The following is a 25,050-nucleotide window of genomic DNA, read 5'->3' on the forward strand; positions in this document are numbered from 1 at the left end:
AAGGAATGTGATACTATACAGGATATATTCGCGATATTGTTAACGAAGTGTAACAATTATTCATTTGCTTATTAAAGCGAATAAATATTTGGCAATTATTATTAATATTATTATTATAGAGTTGTAACAATTCAAAAAGGGCGATTTTGCGTAAAAATACACAATATTTCTTAATTAAGCATAGATTATTATTATTAGCTCTACTATTAGCTCTCGACACGACAAAACAAATATTTTAATATATATTAATACTATTAAATTTCATTGCTTGACAAAGCGATCTTAAATACTCCCTAATTTTAATTCCTTTTGATTCTTCTTTCACAGATATCCGCATCAGAATTGATTATGAAAAATGATCATGAGGGATGATTGCATTTCGTTCAAGCATAATAAGAGAAATTCCTGTGTCATAGTCCGCTGACAAATGTTCTTTGTAACGTGTGAATTAAGTAATCTGCCGACGAAGAACCCCGACATTTCGGCGGAACAGACCATCCCATTGAATAATGGAGGGTAATATTCTAGTCCGAGTCCGAATTTCGTAGAATGTTACCAGAGTTAGGTTTCACCCTCTTTGTAAATAATCTAGAGGCGCGAAAACAACCAAGTGTGTGTCGGCGAACGCCTATTTACTCTGTCCCTTTTCGATATATACGACGCGTTTTTCACATCGCTTTCCGTTCTTCGCATCCGTTTTCTAAATTCTACGAATTCGAGATTACAGTTTGCATTAGAATGTCGGGGATGAAATTTTCCCATGCGAAGGAAAAATGTCATTTATATCCTTTATCTGTGCATAAATATATCATGCACGAAATTTTATCGACGAGATAATCTATAGATTTGACGACATGTCGAAAAGATTCATGAATATTAAATACGTATTATAGAAAAGAATTGAAAATCAAGATTAACATATTTAAACATCTCTGTCTCTTTTTAAATATTTAAATATTTAATTTTATTTAAATATAAAAACATATATAATATAACATTTATATAATATAATATAATAAACATATTTGTAAAATTGAAATAAGAATATTAAGAGAGAGAAAAAGACAGAGAAAGAGGAAGAAAGCAAGTATTGTGAACTGCACAGATAAAATTTTCCTCGCTAGCTTCTCTTTTCTGGTGGTGGAAGAGAGATATCGTCTAAAATTCGTCTTGTGCCTACCTGGTGTCTATGTTTTGCATGCAAGGCAAGAATCTCATTACGGAGAAGCTACTAAACGAACGTCAATGAAATTAGATTGGATATCGGCCGAAGGTTTGGAGAATGCGGCGAAATGTCGGAGAATAAGAACGAAGAAAAAAATTTCAATAATCAGATTGCCAACACGTAGGAACACGAATTTACTTTTTTAAAAAAGTGGCTTGAGGTTTTTATTGAAATGTATTTACAGATTAAATCCTCTTAAATCTCAAAAGACTATCTCCCTCTTCGAGCATCAACTAGGAAGAAATGAAAATCTTATAAAATATTCTATAGATTCTCGATATCTCCTGCATAATATCAATAGTACTAACCGCATTATTTTCTTTTGATGGTGCGATAAAATTTTCGAGTTTTCATAAAAATGAGAGAAGAAACAATTTACATTTCAAAATCAGTTAGCAAAGAAATCTTTGGAAAATATAAATGAAAACCATGATAGATGTATGTAAATGAACATACGGAAAATGAATAATGAATTCTCTTTCCTCTCCACAAAGCATCGTATATGTATGCGTATTTCGATTATCCGAATAAAATATACAACGGAGATCAAGGAGCAATGCGACAGTTAATTTATTGACGCGTTTGAATATTTAGCATGCATGTCGTACACGAAGTGACCGTTAGCATGACTGCCGGTGATAATTAACGTTCACGTACAAACGTGGAAGGTGCACGAGCGATATGTAAATACATAGAGTTGAATTCACTTCCGTGTTACGAAATCGGATCTATCGGCGCTAATAATGACACATTTCCGTGATTACCAGACGGTCGAGTATAATTTAGGCGGGCAAGCTTGTTCACACTATATTTCTGCAATGCAAATAAGATATCGAAGGTCGCACTTTGTGGAAATCATTGATGAGATCTGTGTGTAACAAGTGCTCGGCATATCTATCAATTTGGACGGGGTGTCACGTCGGCGACAGTTCAAACAAACGGGTATTAAGCACTTAATATTCGACCTAATTCACGGACCTTCTGGCGGAATGCGTCGTCTTGATCATCGAAGGGTGTGAAACGGTGTAACAATGTTGCATACACGATGGCTATTTAATAAAGCTCTTTTACGTATTTCCCCCAAGTGATAAGAACGATTACGCGAGAAATATTAACTAATTAAAGAAAAAATAATATATCCGATATAATCTTATTAGAAGTAGCTACTTAGCGGTTATTTGTAATTAATTCTATGATTGGGAACACATTAAAATAAATTATAAATATGCAAACATTTGATGGAAGCTGCAAACTTGCTGAGTAGACTCGACGATTGTCGAGTCGTCGGTAGCCGGCAAGATTCTTCGAGCTTAGATAGCATCTTCGCGAAGACAAGAGCTATTATACCTGCACGTAAAGCTACGTCAGCCAAAGCTAAAGTCAAGTGTTCGTTCTTTCGAGGCTTCACTTTCCTCTTTTTTGATAACGCTCGAAGTGCATACAGTCTCTCAATCTCCCGCAACATTTTCCGTTTTTATCCATAGCCATTTGTGTTTCATATCTTTTCTCTAGATTCTTCAAATTTTGAAGTCACTAGGTCAGGCGATTGCATTTAAAAGATCTTGATACGCTCATCTTCGAATCATTGTGTATGCATTAGAAGAGGATCTCTCGAAACTTTTGTCTTGACGCTGTACCTATCTAAATTCTCATACATTGATTTGCACGTTTATTCCACAGAGCATTTCTGTCTCTCGTTTGTATTTAATTACAGTCTGTATGCAACTTTAGGAAACACGTGTCTATGTACTTCATCAGTGCTATTGGGAAGTCACATGGTTCCACAGTGCTAAACTATTTCGGAAACTATTGCCACGTTTCCATTTAATACAAAATGTTGCAGAGCAAAAGCGAGAGAAAAGATATATTGAATCATTGATCCTTAATGAATAGATAGATAAAATCAATCGTTTTCTCATTCTGTCATCATTTTAATAAATTTTTTTTGAAGTAATTACTAATATACGGAAATAAAATTGTGCGTTTTAAAATATAATTTATATCTGTAACGTTTTCAAATATTTTTAAAGATTAATATAAATGGAACGATTATGACATGCATTCGATTGGAATGCAATTTCTCAATGAAAATATTTGTTTTAAATGTTTCATTTTTGTTTAATTTTAAAGCGTCTTGTATATTTAAAAACTCAATTTGCAGATACATTTGAGATGTTTTTTATTTATTATTTCACATATGCTATAAAATAAAATTACCCTACCGGGAAATATTTTCGTTGATGTATATAAGTTTTGAGACTTTTTAAATTAAGAAAATGATGAAAGCTGTTGCGTTCTTTTGATCTTATAATTACCAAAACTGTACAGTATTTATTTTAATTACAGTTATTTAAAAAATGATACAATTAGAGGAATGTTTGAAATAATATTGCAAGCATTAAAATTTATTACACACCTGATATTTCCAAGCAAAAATATTTAGAATAATGAAAAATTTGTAGGAATTAATAAAAATATAGTGGTATGTTAAATATACGTAAAATAAAAATAATTTTGTAAAATATTTTTCGTTAAATATAATATTATATATAATATGCGATATTAATTATTATGATAGAGAAGAGATTATAAATCTCAGTGTAGCTATTTTTAGACGATAGAATATAGGAAGGAAAATCCGCTACTCTCCACAATATTTCATCTTGAACATCTTGTTGCTTGATGTCTTGTGCTCGTCGAAGTTTACAGGTGGTCGTGTTTATCAGAAACCGTTGTGTCGCTCCCGGAAGAGTATTGTTGTGGCAACAATACCATTTCAATATTTCGCATTTGAATATCGCCTTATACATTACAGCATGCACACTCGACAAGCTGCTTTCAATCAAACTGTATATTACAATCGGTAGATTTATATGTATCAATTCTAAAGAATATCTGAAATGTTGCAAATATAAAGATCATGAAGAAATACGCGTAGTTTATGACGTGCAAATTATAAGGATTGCGAACTATTTTTAATCCAGCCATCTATCTCTCCTTCTGCAATTGATTTACTTCGTTGTTTATTTCGTGCGAATGAAAGTTAAATCTATTTTCAAATATTTTTATCGGTTTGTCGATTGAAATGTGCGACAGTGTCATTTTCACTGTACTTATGAAGCAATCATTGAGTGTCATGTACTTGAGAATTTTTCCGACATTTATTCTCATATTGTTCGGTCTCGATTCTAGAAACTTGACAGTTAGTTTCGAGATTTCTCTCAATTAATAGTATAAAGAGAGGCAGAGAAAACAAGAGAGAGAGAAAGAGAAAGAGGGAGAAAGTGAGACGGAGGAAGAGGCAACGCTTTGGGAATAGCTAAGGGAAATGATATTCGGGAAGCAGCATCTCTAAAATGGGCTAAGCGAGGGTTGATGGAGGATTCGTTATATATCCTACTAGGAGAAGAGACCGCACAAAATCACGACGCTTACGTTCCGGATGCAGGATCGAACGAATTATTTGTAGTCACGAAGGGCCATACGTTTGCTCTGTTAAATTTCCTGACGTGAAACATTTCGTCATGAAATTGCCATGAAATGGCTATTAATACAACCTTTTGCATGTTTACTCTGAAGGATATTTTATCTTGTTTAATGTCTCCGGTTATAAACTTTTACATATCGAATATGTTGATCGACTATGTCGTTATTTGGAAAGTAGGAAATTTGTTCCATTAACGAAATATTGATGTAAAAATGTGATATCAAAACGATATTATAAACGAAAACAAATTCCGTTTGTGTGAGGTCACGTCGTTAAAAGTCATCGTTCGTAGAGCAAAGATTGGACACTTCAATCGCCCCAATAACCGTTCGATAAAAAAACCATACGTATTTCCAAAATAGAGGAGCAACACGTGTTTACGCGGAATATTGGTTGCCGTAAATGTTTTCCCTGCATCTGAAAACCCAGACCATTCCATTCGTTACTTTCACAGCATTTCGCAGCCCGCCCCCAGCAGCGCTTTTGAAAGGAACTGTTTGCAATCATTCGAAATCCTTCAAACAGGGACGTACGTCTGCGTTCACTTTTCGATTGCTTTTAAATGAAAATGGTTTTTGCGTTGCTTTGTGGTTATCATAATATGACGTCTACAGTGGAATGTTCAACTTTTTAAATCAATCGGTTTCTAATCACTTCGCTCTCTAATACGGTTTTTCTGCCAAATAAATATAAAATAAATAAATATATATATATGGACTAAATACATAAAATTTTGTGTCTTTTATTACATCGCTATCTAGTTTTGATGTACTTTATTTCAAGCTTCGACAGAGCAAGGTGTAGTAATTAATAATTTTTCTCGGTAAAATATATTTTTCCTTCGATTTTTTGATATTATTTGATGCGATGCTATACTCATGAAAAATTGAATATCTAAAACGGATGTTGATTCAATCTCAGTCGGCTTCTCAAACGCTCGTTGACTGTGTTGTGGTTTCCGGCAAGCTTCGAACGTTATTTCGTCGTGACCTCGACTGCAAATAAGAACGAATTGCCTCGTCGGGGAAACCAAGTTTCCGCCGGAAAGGAATATAATTGGGTACATTGCGCTCTCGTCCCTTCCCTCGTAACGATATTTAGCGAATGCGATCTATTTCGCTAGTTTACGCAGGAGTAATCTTTTAATTTAGGATACGGTCGCGGATTTCATGTGATTTAGTTTTGTTCTTTTCTAGACATGTTATCACGGTAACAATTCCACTTCGCGAATTTAATGTATATAATTATAATTTTCATAAATATAATGCTAGGTGCACATTGATATTATATATTAAATAATATTTAATAAATATATTGACTTATACGTAGTTTTTTAAATTTTTTTCTTGAAGATGAATTTTTAACAACTTGTGCCTCAAGGAGAAAGTAGAAAACAGAATCTTAATCTCTCTCTCAACTAATTTTAGGTATACTTAGCTTTAATAAATTTTTTTTACTTGAAACGAGAGATACCAAGATGTTTAACGTTAAAATTTAAAGAAAAATCATGAAGAGAATTTGGCGTTTAATTAAATTGTGATAAGAAAAAGATTAGTTTTTAATAAGATATTACAGACTAGTGTCTACTTCTAGAGATGATTACTTAATAATTATTTACTCTGTAATTTCGTCTTAATTTATATCCTATTATATCTTGTAGCTCAATTTTTTTCTTTTTTTATTTTTTTTTATTTGCTATATCGTACGATCCTATCGGCAAAAGGTTACTTTTCATTCGAATCGCATTATTTCAAAAGAGAAAAGATTCTTGCATTTGTTGTATTATATTTCTCTGCGTTGTTTTATAACGCGAATAAGCGTCAACTACGAAAGCGTTTGAATATGGGTGTCGGTAGAAAATTCGAATTAGTTATGAACGCTGATATACCGTAATAAAAGTGGATTAGTTAGTAAAATCCTTTTGTGACATTCGTGATTTATGCGCCGGTTGAGATTATTACCGAACGCGCTTGATAAAGCCGCGTCAGAATTTAAATTGTGAAAATTAATGAAGAAAGCAAAGGAAAAACGTTTTATTTCGAATGTCGACTTTTTATGAAGTACGAAGTAGACATTGCTCTTCGTTTTCAAGGGAACGTTCTATTCGTATTAAATTTATAAAAGTGTAAAATGTAAAAGAGACCACCAAAGTGACTAGTGCGGCGAGTTCTTCTATTTGACTTTCGTGTTTAACAACCGGATAACTCGAAAATATATCTTACGAGATTTGCTTTTACCGCCTCTTGCAGAAATATTATATCGTTGAAAATAGAACAATATTAAGAGTTTAATTATCGTTCAATTTCATATTTATAATTAAAATCAATTAATTAATAAAAACACACACAACACACATACTAATATATATTTTCTTACTTTTTTTTATTACGATATTATTTCAAGCACATCGAATATATAAAATTTTAATATATATGTTATACAAATATTTTAATATATGTACCAAATAGAACAGATAGCAAATACATTTGACGCGTATATCTATACTTGTATAATCAATTCATCCAATGAATGCATCTGTACTTACTGTTCGGTTTTGTTGGGTCTACAATAAGATAAACGATCGATAAAGGCATTGGGTGTCCGGAACATTGCAGGAAATAATATTCTTAGCACCTCTAGCTTACTGAATAGTATATATAGTTTAGCGAATTTCGCCATTGGGATTCGATGCAATCTGGTAGTCCGAGCTAACTTTAACCACATACAGTGAATTCGAATAGTGTGCTATTATTTTGTAATCTTGCTAATGTATTGTATCGATTCTGTCAACATATTGTATCGATATTTCTTGCTCGCTAATGAAATTTTTAGTTCTTGAAAGAAGATTAAAACCTTTATAGTATTAAAATATAAAATAACAATAATATAATATATATAAACTTCTCAGAAGCCAAATTTATTAACTCTGCTTTTTATTTTTGTGCTCTAAAATGAAGAAGTTACAATTAAAAATTTTACAAAAAAATGGAATGTGAGGCTCATGAATTCTTATATCATGAAATGTAATGAAATTACCTTTTTATATTTATTATATATTATTTGTTATATGTTAAATTATATTTATAATTATTTACATATTTATCAAAACTCAAATCTTCTTACATGTTTTGTTACATCATTGATCTATTTTTCCAAGTATTGAAATTACATATTAAAACGTATTATAAATAATCGCTTAATTTAAAAATAAAATTCAAACGAACAAACAATGTAAATATTACATTTGGTCCGAGATATTTCTAACTCGCGGCTAGATGACTGTTGAATAATTTGATTTATTTTGTGCCATCCGATGGCGTTATGAATAATCGCCTCATCGTCGTTCAGTGTATAAGGATCAATCGAGACACACGTGCTAGGGCTATATGATCGCCGGAAGCATGTCCAGCAAATTGAACTCCTGCAAGTTCAGAAGCGACACAAAGGGTATTATCCGATGAACCGGCTGTCTCCCGTTATCCTTGCCCTGTCTTTCGAAAAGAGCCGACGTAATCGCTTTAAACGGTCAGTCAAGAGCAAAACAGAAATGTTAAAGTCGATCGATCTCTTTTGGCGAAGCGGAGAATTCAAGGACAAGAAAAGACAAGGACCCATGGAATTTGTCGGCATATAATTGCACTTGACATATTTTATCTGTTGGCTTGTCAGCAGATTAAATTAACGAAAAAAGCAAATAGCAGATGCTGAGCCTATAATCGAAGATAGATTATAAATGTAGGGAAAAATCAATTCCACCGATAGTCTTAATGAAATCTCTGGATGATCTGAAAGCAATATATATATATATATATATATATATATTTATCGCGGGATGTAGTTTAAAGACTATTAATCATTGCGGATAAATGTAACATTTACAAAAAAAGTCTCAAAGATTTTACTTTTAATCTGGTAATTAACTTTGAATGAAAAATATCGTATTAGTCTTAATAATGGTTACCTAGGAAAAAATTCGATTTGCCGAACTTTCCCTAATTACTCGTATTCCATTTTGGAAAGTGTAAATTTTCAAAAATTATACATATTTAAGAAAAATAAATAACACGAATAAAGGCACTATTTGGTTCACGCTAGCTATTATAAGCTATTCATTTTTTAATTATTACTCATTCAGCGCATTATGTTGATCTGACGGTTGACTGCGACTCTCATAATCTTATTAGTAGGAATTAAGTGCGTGCAACGCTACTGATAATATGCTTACATGTTTTTACCATGCAGATAAGAAAGTATTATTTCTTTCGACAATAATGCGGATTGTATGCGCGAATTGCGTTCCTCGTCAAGATAGTTATTCTGACAAGTTCCTAACTTCGTCTTAATTTGCATACACAATTATGCTTTACATTTTGAAACAAGAACAAGCTTTGTATTCAGAAAATGTCAATTTGAATTTTGGATCGCAAGGAGTTGTCGTCAAATTATTGTTGTATTACAGCTCTATTAGTCATTTACATTGTAAAATTTTTTAGTTTTTGAAAAAAACATTATTTTATCTATTTCTGCATCTCTTTTTGGAGTTCCTATTTTAAAATTTTATGAGAAATTTTAATTACATTTAAAATCTTCTCTCTTATAATTTCCGAGCTAAATTACTAGAATTATTGATATATTTATATTTATAGTTTGACATTTTAGAATATTAATATTTTTTCAATTATTTAAGAAATTATTTATAGAAATTAAAGAAATAATTTACTTATTAAAAAATGTTTAATATTAAAAAATTTAATTGTTTAGAAATTAAAGAAATTTTAACTAATTTGAATTAGAACATTTAAAAAAGTCAAAATCCTTTATAACATCTAGGCACACCGGTGGTTTCGTTTGCTCGTTAAACAGAAATTGCATCCGTGTTGATTGCAGCAAACTGCTCAAGGACAATCAACGAAAAGTCCGTTGTTTGTCGCTCGGAGTCGCTCAATTGAAAACTTCAGTTATGGAAAGTATGGCTGTGAGTGAAATGGAGGAACAATCTAACTCCCACGGCTCATTTCTGAGAGATTAGATGAATGCATCCCTGGCAGAGAAGCCGCATGGCTCTTTACTCCCGGTTACGAGTAAATTATTCGAAGAATGAAGGGGGGGTGAAACTTGCAGCGTGAAACATCGCTGCATTCTTATCGTCCTTCAAACTCCGAACGAGGTTTATGGAGCTCGCAGTCATATAACGAATACATAAACTATCGTTAAAGCCGCGTATGTAGAATGGCGATTGACATATTTTATTGTCATAGACGAACATGGAAAAGTCGGAAAACGAGGTTGAGTATTTTCTTAATTAATTTTCATCCACCGCAACTAATTCTAAGCCATTTCGTACTGCTATTTGAAAATTTTGTGGAGGTCATTTCTCATTACTGGGATAATTGTACCGGAACGGACTTAATCACCATGAGATTAAGAGGAAAAGCTTTCAAGATGGCCGTGGTAATTGGAGAGTTCCATCGAGACGTTTGGGAAGTCACTTTAACTTTGAGCATGAAGATATTGGGAAAGCTTTTGCCGAGAATAATAAATAATATTAATGTACATAATTCCCCGATATAATTTCATTCGTTTTACTTCTCTTTGCATTGATTAAGAATTTGGCTTATTAATTAAAGAGGATGACAAAAGATCCAAGTTTTAATGTGGTTCCTGATGTATACTGTCATATATAACAAATATGAGTTCTGAATAAACAATTGTTATTATATGCAGCTGTAATATTGTACGATTAATATACAAACGTTGAATAATTACTTTATTATATAACTTTATGAATTATTAAATTTATTACGGCCTATACATATAAAATACCATTTACAATCTATAATTAATCACATCAATTATTTATCCTTCCCCCAGAGAATATAAGCTCGCTCGCAGAAATGCAATTTCCAATCTCGAAAAAGCTTCGTGGAGAGGACATAGGAAAAATTCATCGCGGTCAACTTTGAAGTAACTTTCTCATACGAGAAGCGTCAAGTATACAGAATGTCCATGTCATAATATTCGTGCATCGGAACCGGAGTTTCGCGAACGAGATTGAGAAAGGAGGATCAAGGATCTACACATATCTCCTCTGCTACACGGAGGAGCTGAGTCGAGGGTTTCCTCTCGCGTATCCGAACGTTAGAGGCTGTAGGAAGCACTAGCGGCTGCGCATTGCCGATACCGTCGTTCTAAAACTCCTCCTGGTAGACGAGGGTTGGCGAATATCACGGGGTAACAGTGCGCGAACCGCCACCACGCGACGCGGTTGCTCTTTCGTAACGCACATCGCTCCGATCGACAGAACGATACACTGAGATAGCCGCTATCTACGCGAGTATCCCCAAGGAGCTTTTCGCGAAAAGCGAGCAATTTATCAAAAAAAATCGGACGCTGTCGTCATCTGCGCTTGCATTTCTTTCATTTCGCTGAACGAGAAAGAGAGAGAGAAAAAAAAGCAATAAACGTAGGCAGCAATTTGGACGAAAGTATACGCGTCATGTTTGGAATAGGCTCCAGGGACATGATGCATCGTTCCATTAATTTACCCGGCAAATTGAGCGCGGGGAATTGCGGTTCTGCATTAGTAACTTTTCTGAAAATAGTATCGTCAGTGCAGTACGAATTACTTCGCCGAGACTGAAACAATTAGTCGTTTTATTACGATCTGATTAATTGAACGATGCGATTCGTGAACAAGACAATTAATTAAAGATAACTCGTGAAAGCTCTCAATTTCGCAGGAAATGTTAATGTATTTGCAAAAATCTTACAGATATATAAAATATTTATCTAATGATCTTATGTCGACATATGTGTTATTACATTAATTTAACTCGGGACGAAATCTTAGTGTTTGAAGTGCTTGAAGAATATCCAAGAGTAATCAAAGAGAATTTCAGTTAATAAATATCCCGAAGTACAATTCCTGCCGTGATATAATCAGAGGGAGCGATTCTCACAGTGAGATCAAAGAGCAAAAGTTCGATTGGATATCCTCGTTCAATGCGTAAATTGGATGTGTCGTGTGATACATAATCGGACGCGCTGTGATAAAGAGCTCAGTGACACTTTTCCGAACCAGAAGAGCAGGGAGATTAATGTCAACGCCTAATAAGTGTTAGCCTGCTCGATGCTAATTTGTAACGCGATTAAAAACGGTACTCGGCGAGTTGAAACGAAAGTCAACCAAGTAACACGAAACGGGATCTCGCCTGTGAGAGGAGTCACCGGAATCAATTTCTGGTGAAACCGTGCACGAGAGAAATGTGGCCTAGAGAGGAATGCCGCACAATTTTACGGTAATTCTGCTTACCCGCTTTATTACACCTTTTCAGACGCGCGCACCTTAAAGCGGTCGCGTCGACCGCGGCGCTAATGTTAACAACTCGGAGCTTAACAACTCTTACGTTTTATCTGTCTCATGACGCTATAAATACCCGGCATTTAATGCAATTCTTTCTGCGTATAGTGAATATGTTTATTGAAGCTTTTCGAATATTACATCCAAGACATTTCTCGACAATAATACACATTCGATGATCAACGATATTAATCGTTGCTATAAACTGTTCTATTATAAGTACAACAATGTTTTGCATTATGCACATCATATGATTACATTAATATTTCGATCGTAACACATTCTGACGCGACGCATAAAAACGATTCATTAAAATTACGTGTATATTACATTTGAAAGACAATTTAATTTGTAATTGCATAGTTTTGATGACAGAACAATTACATCTCAAACAAGTGTAATTTTTTAAAATTCTTACACATATTGCTTTCTAGGTCGTTCATTTATAACACAAGAACTGACGTTTCTCATGTAATTTATCTCTAAAATATGCATGTTATAAAGACGCTCTACGCTTCATATTGGAGATCACCTTTTTAATTATATCGGCTTCCCTTCTGTGGGAAATTAAAATCATCAATAAACTTGTAAGGGCCATACGTTTCTCTCAGATTTTCCCCTATAGTTTAATACACGTAGCTTGTGAGAAAACGTGCTCTTCACTTGAAATCTCTGCTGGCATGATCTCGCTATAACGTTGAAGAAGCTCAATATTTTTAGTCTTTTGATGCGAATAATGATAAAACTTGGCGGAGGATAATCGCTAAAGTTCAAAGTGTCGTTTTCGTGAATGTTTTCTGCAACAATTTCCTCTTGTTGTTTTCTTAATATTGAAATAATTCAAGAACTACGGATTAATACTGTATATATGACTGAGGCAGGTTACTTTATTTCTAATAAATAATGATTCAGTTAAAATAGTAAAAAAATATATATTCGGAATAAATTATCCGATATATTCTGATCTATAAATTATGATAAAATAAAGAAAAAGATGGAATAAATTCCTATGCGATGCTAGCAAACTTTCGCCTATCGATTTGAAATAATTCAATACTGAGTCAAACGATTTAAATTTTAAAACAGATGTCTCAACCAGTTCGCAAAACAGTATTCATCATACGAAATTGACAAGTAAAACTGTTTTAATATGTAAGTCGCAGTTATGTATTAATTAACTTTTCACTTTGACGAATTGTAAACTCAAATTTAATCTCGGTCTTATGTCGGATCTAACTATTCTCTGTACAGCGTATGTCCCTTTGGAATTTGACATGGACCGAAATTGAAAAGTTCCAAAATCAGAATATATTGATTTGTCAAAAAGTATTTCTACATTAAATATTAAATTACATTTACTTTCAACTCAACTGATAAGATTAACCAATAATTTTTCAGTATAAAAACAATTTACAGTTAATTATAAAATCAAGTCTTATATTTAAAAACTCAATCAAGAATGGAACAAATTATAAAATATATAAAAAATGCATTTATAATACAATTAATAAATATAAAAATGCAGTTAGTAATATGTATCCCAAACTTTTGACTGATAGATATAAAATAGAAGGACTTTTTTCTAAACCCTTAATCCGCTGTGATCATTTAAGACGAGTAATATTGGTTAAATGCTTTTTCACAATCGTTAAGGAGAATGGAATTCTGAACGTTACTTATAGAGATCTAGATCTTCACTTCCTTCTAATCTTTTCTTATGCGGTTCCTTAGTATTTTCTTCTTCTACTTACTCGATTAACTTCAGTAATGTCCTCCAGCGACTTTATCGTGTAATTGAAATATGTAGAAAATAACAATAATCTTAATAAAAATATATATATATCAATCTCTATGATGAATTAGAAAAAATTCTTTATTATCACACAAAAGACAAAAAAATTATAATGTTAATATAGATATAATCTTATCTGCAATTATATAAATGTATACTTATATTTTATATTATGTATTGTGTTAAAATTTAATCGTGTTATTTTAGTTTGTCTTATCATAGTTCTAATACAAGCAAATGTTCTAAAAGTCAATATTAAACTTCCACACATAATTTCGAAGAAATTCCTCGAGGGATTCGGGATAACAGAAATAGCAAATCTTCTCTGTGTACAATAATATATTTATTAAATTTTTACCAAAAGTTGCTTTCCAATATAAAATTTCAGATTTGATATCTGAATTTTAAATTTTAAATTTGTAATAATTAAATAATTTTTTAATAATTAAATTTACAGTAATAATAAAGTTCTCGTTACTTATGCCCTTATTCAAAATCGTTCTCTGATCTCGTTCTGATCTCGTGCTTGCCGACACCACCAGATATTCAAGATATTTCTTGATCAGGCACACCTTATGTATTCCTGACTTCCGGTGTAGCATATAGGAATATATCGGATCTATATCGGTTCTATAACGCATCATTCGCTATCTTCCTGTTTGAATTGAGTCTACTCTTCATCGAAACGTACGTAGGACGTATGATTACAATTTACGGTAGGTCAGGTTCGACGAATATCTACCCTTGTACGAGATTTCATATCTTTTGCTTTTATGCCAACTGACAAGACGGTAGGGAGATATTGGTCCCACCCTTCATTTGTCGCTAGAAACGTCAAAGTAAAACCAATTTTATTGCGAGTAAGATTTACCTCTGGCCGACGAAGTAAATAATGATACAATTTAAAAATATGCCACATAAATTTAACGTGATTTATAAGAAACAAAGAGGAAGAAAAGATGTTGATAATGATTAATAGCACCACTAAAATGATGATTAATAGTACAATTAAACTGGAATTATGTGAGAGAAGATGAAATAAATTAAAGAATAAAATCTACAAAATGAGTATCTATATACGATATTTTTATGATATAATATTATCAAATTTTCATACATACCCATTAAATTTTCATATATATTATTTTGTAACAAATTAAAGAGCTAAGGTTTTCGTACAATGCGTATATATTTTTTTAAGTAATCTCACGTTTATTTTTACAAAGTTGAGGCGACTAAGGAAAGTTTTTATAATGATAAATTTTTACTCAGATTTAAAGAGAAAAAATAATAAAGTTCAACGTAAGTTAATAGATATGTATGATGTATATAAATACAAATATATTTATAAAAAAATATATTTCGATAAATATTATAATGTTATTCTACGTTATATATTATTTTATTACTTTTATTATACTATTCTATATTATAGTATTATTCTTTTTTCATGCCGTCATTTTTGTTAATATTTTTCAATCATTTATCATTCGTTTTGTTCGCTGTCATTGATTCATATGTACATATACTTCATTTAAAATATGACATACAGTGTATGTTGAGTTTACAGATATTTTATATACGTTTGTCTAATCTAGATATTTAATGGGAATTTAATAAAACTCTACTCTGATATATAAATTGAGTTGAAAATTATTGACGACTAATTATTTTTACATATAATTCTAATATTCATTATTTTTATATTTATAGTTTACATATATACACTGCTGGCTATTAAAATTACAACATTATATATATATATATATATATATATATATATATATATATTTTTTTTTTGTATATAAGTATTGCTAGGTATTTAATAATACATATATATGTAATAAATTGCAGTCATCTTGTTAAAACCTTGTACCAATGTTTTATCAAGTTATGATATACATTTAAAACATTTAAGCGAGGTCAACAATTTCATTACCTGAGTGAAAAGTTAGCGAGCTCGTTACACTACCTTTTGCGATTCTCGTACCGTCGTCACTCCTACATTGCACTACTAGCATTAAGCAGATTACGCGACAAAGTTTTTGAGTTAGGGAACGAACGTATGTGTTTCACTAAATGAGCCACCCACTTCTCCAACAAGAGACGACAATTCCGCGTTCGCAAAATCTCGTGATTTTGAATCGAAACAATAAAAGAGTAGCGTAACAAAATAATAAGATTCGTGTTATATAGTACTTTCGAACTCTCTTCGTTAAGGGGCGGAATGTGAAAAAGAAAGACTTTACAGCGTCCGCCGCGCTTCGAAACATTTCGTGCGCCTTTATAACAGAGTTTGAAGCTAACAGCGTTACTAGGGCGTGCGATACTATCATATAACTATATTATGTCTTAATGGATCTTTCGACTGCGACAAAGGACGATAAATGCCTCTGGACATTTACTTATAACCCCCATTGGCTTTCATTAATTGTAAAAGATGTTGATTCCTTCTGTATTCGACGGCATTTGTATTTGTTCAATGAAAACAGATACAGATCTCTAACATTTGTACGATTGGAAGATATATAGACTTTATAACTTTTCGCAATCCATCTCGCCTGCGTAATAACGACGTAGATAACGATTTGAACGCGCTCAGCCTGAAGACTTGTCTCTAATCTCGTTTGAAACCCCATTACCTGCCGATGAAAATCAGATTACTCCGACAGAGATTAGTCTGATCGTTTTTCTTTCGCAATATTACGTACCTTTCGTACTATATTCTTATACGTACTTCGTATATTGTTAGATATTCTGCTGTCCGCAAAGGTGTAACGACTATTAAAATGAGGAGAAAAGAATAGCTGCTTTTATCTTATTACAAATTAAATTATAGATATGCTAGAAAGGCGATATTATATTGTAATAAAAATAACTGGTTTTTAAATTTTGATGCTGACGAAAGCAAATTTCACTCGTGCGTTTTAACAAATATCATTATATCTTCATATTATACACTCTGTTTTATATGCAAATATAAGACCCGTGCAAAAAGTGAGATTAACGAGCGAATACGGTGAATTTTAAATTCTTAGTATATTTTCTGGAGACGCGTCCTGAAGAGACTCGTAAATATAATACAGTGTCGCAGTTATATTTCTCTCAACGTAATACCTCTGAATTTCATTTGTGCTTGCTCGCCAATTTAATGAAATTATTTCATTCTCGTAAGCCTATTATTTGAAATTGAGAACATCGAATCTCTCAAACGTGATATCGAGTTAACCGGTCGGGTATTTATGTATGAATATATTTCCATTAGCAGATTATTCTATTTTCCAATTACATGCGCAAGCTTCGTTACGATTCCTACAGCTCGACAATAGTTGTAGATTATAATTAATTAGGGGAGGGGAAGCGACACATGCATTCAACTTTTTGCAAAAACAACTCTTCAATGAGTTCCTGAATGCAAATTAAATGTAAAGCGTTTTTAGGCGAAATCGATGGAAAAAAAACTCTTCTTTGCTCGAGATGTACGAAAAACTTCTGATGTTGAAAAGAGAAAAGTATCTAACATATAACACAAGTAAATAAACTTTTCACCTATCAATAGGAAAAAACTCAAATAGCTTTGCAAGTTAGTTGTCTATACGGCAAGTTATTTGATTGATTTGTAAGTACTTTTTCGGTCACAGGTTAAAAGGAATATAATAAAATTTATCGAATTTTGATGTCGATATCATACGTGCATTTCCGAGAAATTTTTGTCGTGTAAAATTGTCACGTTTAATAACATTTAGAAAAAGGTAATTTTTGTTATTTAATTTGATTATTAAATATCATGATTGCATTAATTGAAACTTTAAGTTAACTCGATTAATATAATTTTCGCGTGAAAAACTTTCTTTATTTCAATTATTTATAATTTATGTAATGCATGACGTACATATAATCACTAATTTTATATATGTATTAATTTAACATTTACAAATTTTACAATTCAGATTTAGCTCATGGCAAAATCTTTTTTTTTTACAGATGAGAAGAAACCAGAAGAGCGCCTCGAGTCGTCACAAAATCGACGACTGATTATGACGCGCGTCCACACGCAGCGGCATTTCTCTCGTCTCCTCCTGTTGTTCTCTTCCTCCGGAGCCCTCCACGCACGCCATTGCCTGACCCTCCTCCTTCTCGGTCTTACCTTTCTTCGCACAGTTTTATCGTGCGACGAAAAGACTAGATCCCAGAGCCGTGACCCGGACCCGCTTCCCTGCCACGTTGAGGTAAGAAGATACATGGAGCAGAAGAATCTCGATGTTCCCAGAGTGGTATCGGAATGGATGCAACGCGAGAACGAAGTTTCGAATATGATTAGTCAAAGTACTAGCGATGGGAGCAGTGATGATTATCATCCCAGTGATTTGTTTAAAATCCAACTCAATCGCGATAGATCTGATCCGGCAGTGACAAAACAAACATACGATATCGATGATGATACTTTTATAAACATTATCCCTAATTATCAACGCGGTGATCAAGTGCATTCTGAACCTGCAACTAATTATCTGAAACGGAAATATGATGATCGACTTAACGATCCTGCGAAAAATGAGCAAGTTAGCAGCGAAATTAATTTTAAAAATATGAGACAAAGTGAAAATAATGCGAAGAATTGGTTAGATAAACTGATCAGGAAGCAATGTAGCATGCCGACGCTCCAAGCTACTTACTTCTCGGCAAATGAGGTTGTGAGCGAAGTGCAATTTCAGGACGATCAAGATAGCGATAATGATGCAAGTTTGGCGATTTTAGATGGACCTCGTCAAAGTGCCGATAATTTACTCGAGAGCTCTGTTCACGATCGCAATACGGAGGGTACATTAATCGAGGCTCCGATCGATCAGTTGCATTTGCGCGAGGCTTCAAGTATCAATCATCTGGCAATACCGACGAGAAGTCGACGAAATCGTAATGAAGTCGATCTCGATGGAGTGAAACGAACGGATCTACACACCGGTAATTTATTCGCCGAAACGCTCATTAATCGCGCGAGTGATCGCATGAACGATTTTACAGCTCAGCGAGATAGAGACTCGGGCGAGAGTGAGACTTCAAGTCGACCGAGTGAGCGCGATATTGACGTTGTGGCAAATCGACGCAGCGACGATTCGGGAATGGGTCGAAACAATCGTAAGACTGTCGATTTCGAGGACATGAAGCAAACTCATTTGGATGGCCGCAATATCCACGCTCTTGATAATCGAAGCCGCGGTACGAGTAGATCCGAAAGCACGGTTGATTACCTCTTCAGCGAGAGCGAGGACAACTTCAACGTTGCTAATGAGTCTACAAACTCGTACACTTCATACGTCGGTACAATCGCGATTAATACAGTTGCCAATAACTTTGTCAGCACCGCTTCCATCGAGGACCAAGTCGAGATGGACGGAATTTCGGAAACCGAGAATCAAACAGAGATCAACTTGAATACCGATGGAACAGAAATTTTGACCGTGGATTGTCGCGATAGTGCGTGCTTGGAATCGAGCGTTAATGTATCGGTATTTAGAACGAAAAAATATGGTAGAATGAAGGAATTGAATCGGAAAAATAAAGGTTATTTCGCACAAGTCGACGTATCAACGATATCTGTCAACGACAATAATACCCATATCGACGTTGTTGACAGCGAAGCGCCTTTCACAGGCTTCAAGGGTTCTCAGAAATTCCCTGTAAAAATCAATCATAAGTCGCGGTCTGAACCGTCGCGGGTTGAAAAGTTTGACAGGCGACACTTTGGTCCGCGCAAGGACATATTTGAAGAAACATCCACATATCCGAGTACTATACTCGACTTACCGAAAAGTCCCAGCAGAGACGTGCTTCATCGTCATCGCAAAACGGACGATAGTTCTGACGTCGGAATGGACGAAGAGAATAATAAAGGCGAGGAGATGATCGAGAGGAATGAGAAACGAAATGACACTTTCGACGAGTCGTGGCTGCTCGATATGTCGTCGACCGGTGTCAAATCGAGCACCGAAAAACTCGCGACGACTCCAAATATCACATACAGCGACTTCGAGAACGTGACGAAGAAGGATAAGAACGATTCCGATGGAAGGGTGGAGATCGATGTAACAGAGCCGAGTATAAGACCGATAGAGAAGACGAATATAACCATCCTGGGTCTCTTCGAGATGACAAACGGAGCGGAACCGAGACTGGAAGGATCCTGTGAGCTTCAAGCAGCGAAATTAGCGGTCGAGCGAGTCAACGAATCGAATGTGTTGAAGCGCTTCCGTCTGCGACTTATTTACAATGATACTAAGGTGAGTTAGCTTATTAGTAAAGTAAACGTTGTCATTGAGCATTTAGTAATAAAATATTTATTTTAATAATAGTAGAAATTATATAATTAGAAAAATATTGCTTTTTTATATTTAAATAAATCGGAAAAAGAGAAATGATATATGTGAGAAGAATTATGTGATCGAAAAGTAAATTAATATAAAAAATAACTTCCCAAGTTTCTATTCGCTTAATCTTGCACTTGTGTACATTGTTACTGTTCTTAGTCACAATTGATTTCCGTGTCTGATTACCAATACATGTGCACAGTATGATCCATGGGATTGTATTAAATCCTGTCTGTCTTCCCAGTAGGGAGAAATTATTGAAACAGCATACAATCTAACTTATTCTATAAATCAACGAATTACCAGCTTAACGTTATTCCGTGTAAATTGCTTTTTTTCAGTGAATATTGAAAATATTGATTATTCAAATCTATTATTTCTCGCTAGTAAATGATATTAAAATAATCATTTAAAATAAAATATATATAAACTTTATAAGATCTCAATAATTATCAAGTTTTTACTATTTATTCTATTCAAGAAAGATTTTTTGTAGAAAATACTTTTACTATGAATAAAGTATAAGAGTTTATATAACTATTTTGTATCTCATTAAATATATTATACAGTTACTATATTTTCCATTTTATTAGTGACGCAAAAGACATGATGTTATTATTATTATATAATTTCTTTATCAAATTACAAAAATAGACGAAAAAGTGAAAATTAAATTTCTTAAATTTTATCACTAAAATGCTATATTTAAGATTCTTGAAACTTTCAGCTTTAAATTTATAATTCTATTAGTAACAATTTCCTGTCCGTCCCGACCTTCTCGCATCGCTTAAGAATGTATTTATGGTACGCGCATCACCTGCCAAAGAATTGTGGAATGTAGCTGGATGACGGCGCCTAGGACGTCACCAGTTTTACGTCATTACGTGAACGACGTTAAATTTATACAAAAGAGAGAGAGAGAGGGAGAGAGGAAGAGAGGGAGAGTAATTTCAGTAGAATTTTTTCTTTCTCTGCTGACGAAATCTGCGAGATATATAGGTTGAGCATTAAATTATACATGGGATATGTACTCGTCGGCGGATCAAGCTTTTCTACATCGTTGCCTAAATTACATCACTCTTTCGGTAATTAGCGATTGAGAAATTGAAATAAAATCTCAAACGGACTTAATTAGAAAGTTTTCCCGATAAAAACAAGAAAAGGGAACTCATTTTTTTGCACATCTGCTGTTATAATTCCTGAAAAATAGTTTCGCGATTGTGTACGAGGCATGTAATGTGCTCGCGCGAGGCGTATGATAAGATATGCGACAAATTTACGCACGATTACTTTGACGAAAGTGCCATGTAATATGCAATATAAGGAAATCTCTCGTGCGGATTTGCATAATGTAAGACATAAGGGAAAGATACGAAATGAGGTCGCATTGAAGCACTAACAGTTTATATCACACTTCTTGAGAGGTTTTTGATAGAACAGTTTAATCAATCTCGAATCTATGATTACTTTTAAACTTTTGGGCATATTATTAAACCCCTCTCTAACTATTTCTGATCTCTATAGAGGCAAATTCCCTGTCGTGCCACAATGTCACACGACCTTCCGACGATAAATCGAAACCGCTGTCAGATGCCTCGCTTCGAAACAGCTTTGAACATCTTCTGACAGTGCAACCATACTACCATACGCGTTCCAACAATTTGCAATGCTTCCAGCGCATACGAAATACTCTTCGTTCAGGTTGCTTTGAAATTTAATAATGTCGATCGGTTCTCGCGCGTGCTTCGTCCTTTGATTACACACAGTTGCGTCAATAAAATTTGTTTAAAAAAAATACAATAACGTATCATAAAAATGCGATAATGTATATAAAAGTATTATAGGATTTTGGGGGAAGATAAAAAAATATAGAACATAAATAATTAAAATTTTACTGTAAAGATTTCTTGAGTTTTTGAATTTTTAAATATTTTGCAGTGAGTAAAAAATAAAAATAGAAAAATATTGAAGTATCTGTATATGTCTAGTAAGATTTCTGATTTCCAGAAATTGAACGATGTCATTTTGACACACGTGATTTCTCTCGTCAGATATTTCTTGCTATGTATATGTATAAATGCATTTCTCAAGAAAAAATTTTCGCAGAACTTTTATAATCCTGTCAACTTTACATACACATATCTCTTTATTGCTAAAATATTTTAAGATTATTCTCATATACGAGATATTCACAAGGGTTAGATTTGACAAGTGTTAGATTTGACATCCGTTTGACACTTTTGAAACATGATTTACACGGAGAATAAAGCCTGCGTGTCAAAATTTATTGCAATTGGTTTCCGTATGCAGATATATTCTGTATGCAGACAAAAAAGAAATCTCGTTTCCGATAATGAAAGTTCTATTAATCGTTCTGGCGCAGTTCGCGCTCTGACGGCTACCTCAAATAGAAACGGATAGTAAATTGGCGAAGGTTCGCGCATGCATACCGAATGTTGCTTACGAAACAAACTGACCCTGTGTTTACCCTAAAAGAGAATAGTGGCAACGAATTGCGGTCTGGTCACGAACGCGGCGCGATTAAACCGATGTTTTGTTTCGCATTCGAGGGATGAAGGCAAAGCGTCGAGAGAATCGCTATGTGCTTGAAAGTTTTTGCCGTGGTACACCTCCACGGTATTAAATCCTAAATAGTTTCACATGTGCGGTGTTCATTTAATGGAACGGTGCTAGTAGTTGTAGCTGTTATATTTTTAACAGATCAAAAATCAAAATTTTATTTTTTACATACATATATATATCTAATAAGTTTGAGAATTGTACATATGTATTATGCATTTTGAATATTTATGAATTAATAAACATTTTTTTAAATAAAAACAATTATAATTTACCAACTATAACCAATTATAAAGAAAAGAATTTAGCACTGTTTACTTTTTTCCTCTGAAATTCCCTATTAACAACCATGTGCGAACGCGCACACAAATTATCCTTTTAAAGTTTCATAAATTTACATTATAAATCTACATAAATATTCTTGTATATTCTCAAAGGTTCATTAAGTAACCTTTTATATCCATTTTTCAGGTCAGTATTGAATCTATCTTTCGTTGCTTCTAGCCATTCTGACTTGAATTTTAATCAGAGCTTTAAAAAGAAACCTTTTTTCTATTGCCGGCTACTTATTATCGCCGGCAAATATTTTACAATATTTATTTACGATTAAATTAAGTAATTAAATAATTAAGAACGTTTGTTCGATGCGCGCGTTTAATTATATTTGTTTATATTTTTAATAGCTCTAATAACTCTTTACTCATCCTACTTGTTGGCTAAGCTAGCGAAATTCCAGGTTCACCCGAAATTTAGGGAATATGTCTTAATCTTGATTTATAAATGCACCGAGTATTCCCGATTAAGTGTTATTACGTATAAATATTTATAATTTAAAAAATTAAGAAAAAATATGCTCTCAAAAATATTTTATGTATCTTTCATTATGTCTTCTGGCCGTCTTCTATCTTGCATAGTTTACTTTTATATTCTTGGAACTATCTATCATTGCTTCTGGCTATCTTCTGGCTCGACTTATAACCAGAAGTAGAAAAGGAGAAAAACTCCTTTTATTGCTGGTTGTTTATTATCGCCAGCAGATAAGCGCAAAGATTTTTCTTGCGCTCGTTTACGTTGACGGTTTGTTAGATGCACGCGTTTGTTTCGTTTAGATTGCGAAAGATATACATTATTATGTAAAATATTAATTATAACGTTTTTCGCGTAATCTTTCGATTTAAAATTATTTGCAAAATTTAGAAAAAATTAAATATTGTAAAAATTAGTTGCTCTAATCAGAAAATGGTTTTGATCATGTGTCGCAAATATCCGGAGTTTTGCATGGTATGAATGTAGGGAATTATAAGAAACGAATTTAGCTAAACGAACTAGCTAACTGTAAATCGCAAAACCGTATTTATTCATATAAAACCCATGTATTCGCACTGCCCGTAATCCTTGCTGCATGTAATCTCCCACGCTCAGAAATGTATCAAAAGATGAGACAATCATAATGAATGATATGAGATTCAAACAGATAGAGAATTTACAGCATTTTCACACAATCAATGCAAGGATGCTATAAACTCTTTATATTCTCGTATCGCATTTGACTGCCTTTATACAATTTTTTATGAATATTAGTAGAATATTTTTAGTCATCTATAGATTAATTTTTAGTTATATAAACGATTCTATTTTGCCTTTATCAGACAATTGATCAAATTTTAATCGATTCAAGCCGGATTGTTTGTCGCGGGGAAATCGAATATTACGCGAAAAAACGTAACTAATTATTTACAAGAACCGATGTACTCGACATATTAAATGCGCTTTCTATATATGAATTATTTGTGATTCGTGACAATGCTTTTACAGCATCGTTCGGGTACTTAGTTTTCCCTTCAGGATAAACCTTCTACTTATTTTACTAAGCCCTCCCACTAACGTGTATCCATTGGGAAGGTATAATATATAAATTTGTATGTGTGTGTGGCGTAATATAATATATAATTTGTAATTTATTTTATAAGTGAGGGATTATACCTATATTTTGTTTTAATAAGTGAATAAATATACCAGTTAAAATTAAAGATAAATATTTGCGGATTGTATTATTCGAGGATATAATTAAATTTGTCAATTATTTACATATCGTAAAAATATATATCGTAAAAAAATGAGTGCAAAATATCGTATAAAGTAAATTAATTCATTATCGACATATTTAAAGCAATATAAAAGAAATTTATGCGAAATATTCTATTTTTATTCTATTTTTTACCTAGTTTTTTGAATTTTAAA

General features: G+C 33.1%; 2 protein-coding genes across 3 annotated transcripts in view; one reads left to right on the forward strand and one right to left on the reverse strand.

Moving 5' to 3' along the window:
* Eaat2 (Excitatory amino acid transporter 2) overlaps positions 1-25,050 on the reverse strand; it is a 48,886-nt gene that overhangs the window by 11,931 nt on the left and 11,905 nt on the right. The window lies entirely within an intron of this gene.
* Positions 10,961-25,050, forward strand: part of Gaba-b-r3 (gamma-aminobutyric acid type B receptor subunit 3) — a 61,704-nt gene continuing 47,614 nt past the window's right edge. Inside the window, exons 1-2 of the mRNA XM_083086177.1 lie at positions 10,961-12,010; positions 17,849-20,142. Coding sequence (XP_082942303.1) covers positions 17,902-20,142 — 2,241 coding nt within the window. The 5' untranslated portion in view covers positions 10,961-12,010; positions 17,849-17,901. The remainder of the gene's footprint in view (positions 12,011-17,848; positions 20,143-25,050) is intronic.

The sequence above is a fragment of the Camponotus vicinus genome, unplaced genomic scaffold (genome assembly GCF_025532165.1).
Source record: "Camponotus vicinus isolate PSW18456_S1 unplaced genomic scaffold, iyCamVici1.0 SCAF_13, whole genome shotgun sequence".
Classification (NCBI taxonomy): domain Eukaryota; kingdom Metazoa; phylum Arthropoda; class Insecta; order Hymenoptera; family Formicidae; genus Camponotus; species Camponotus vicinus.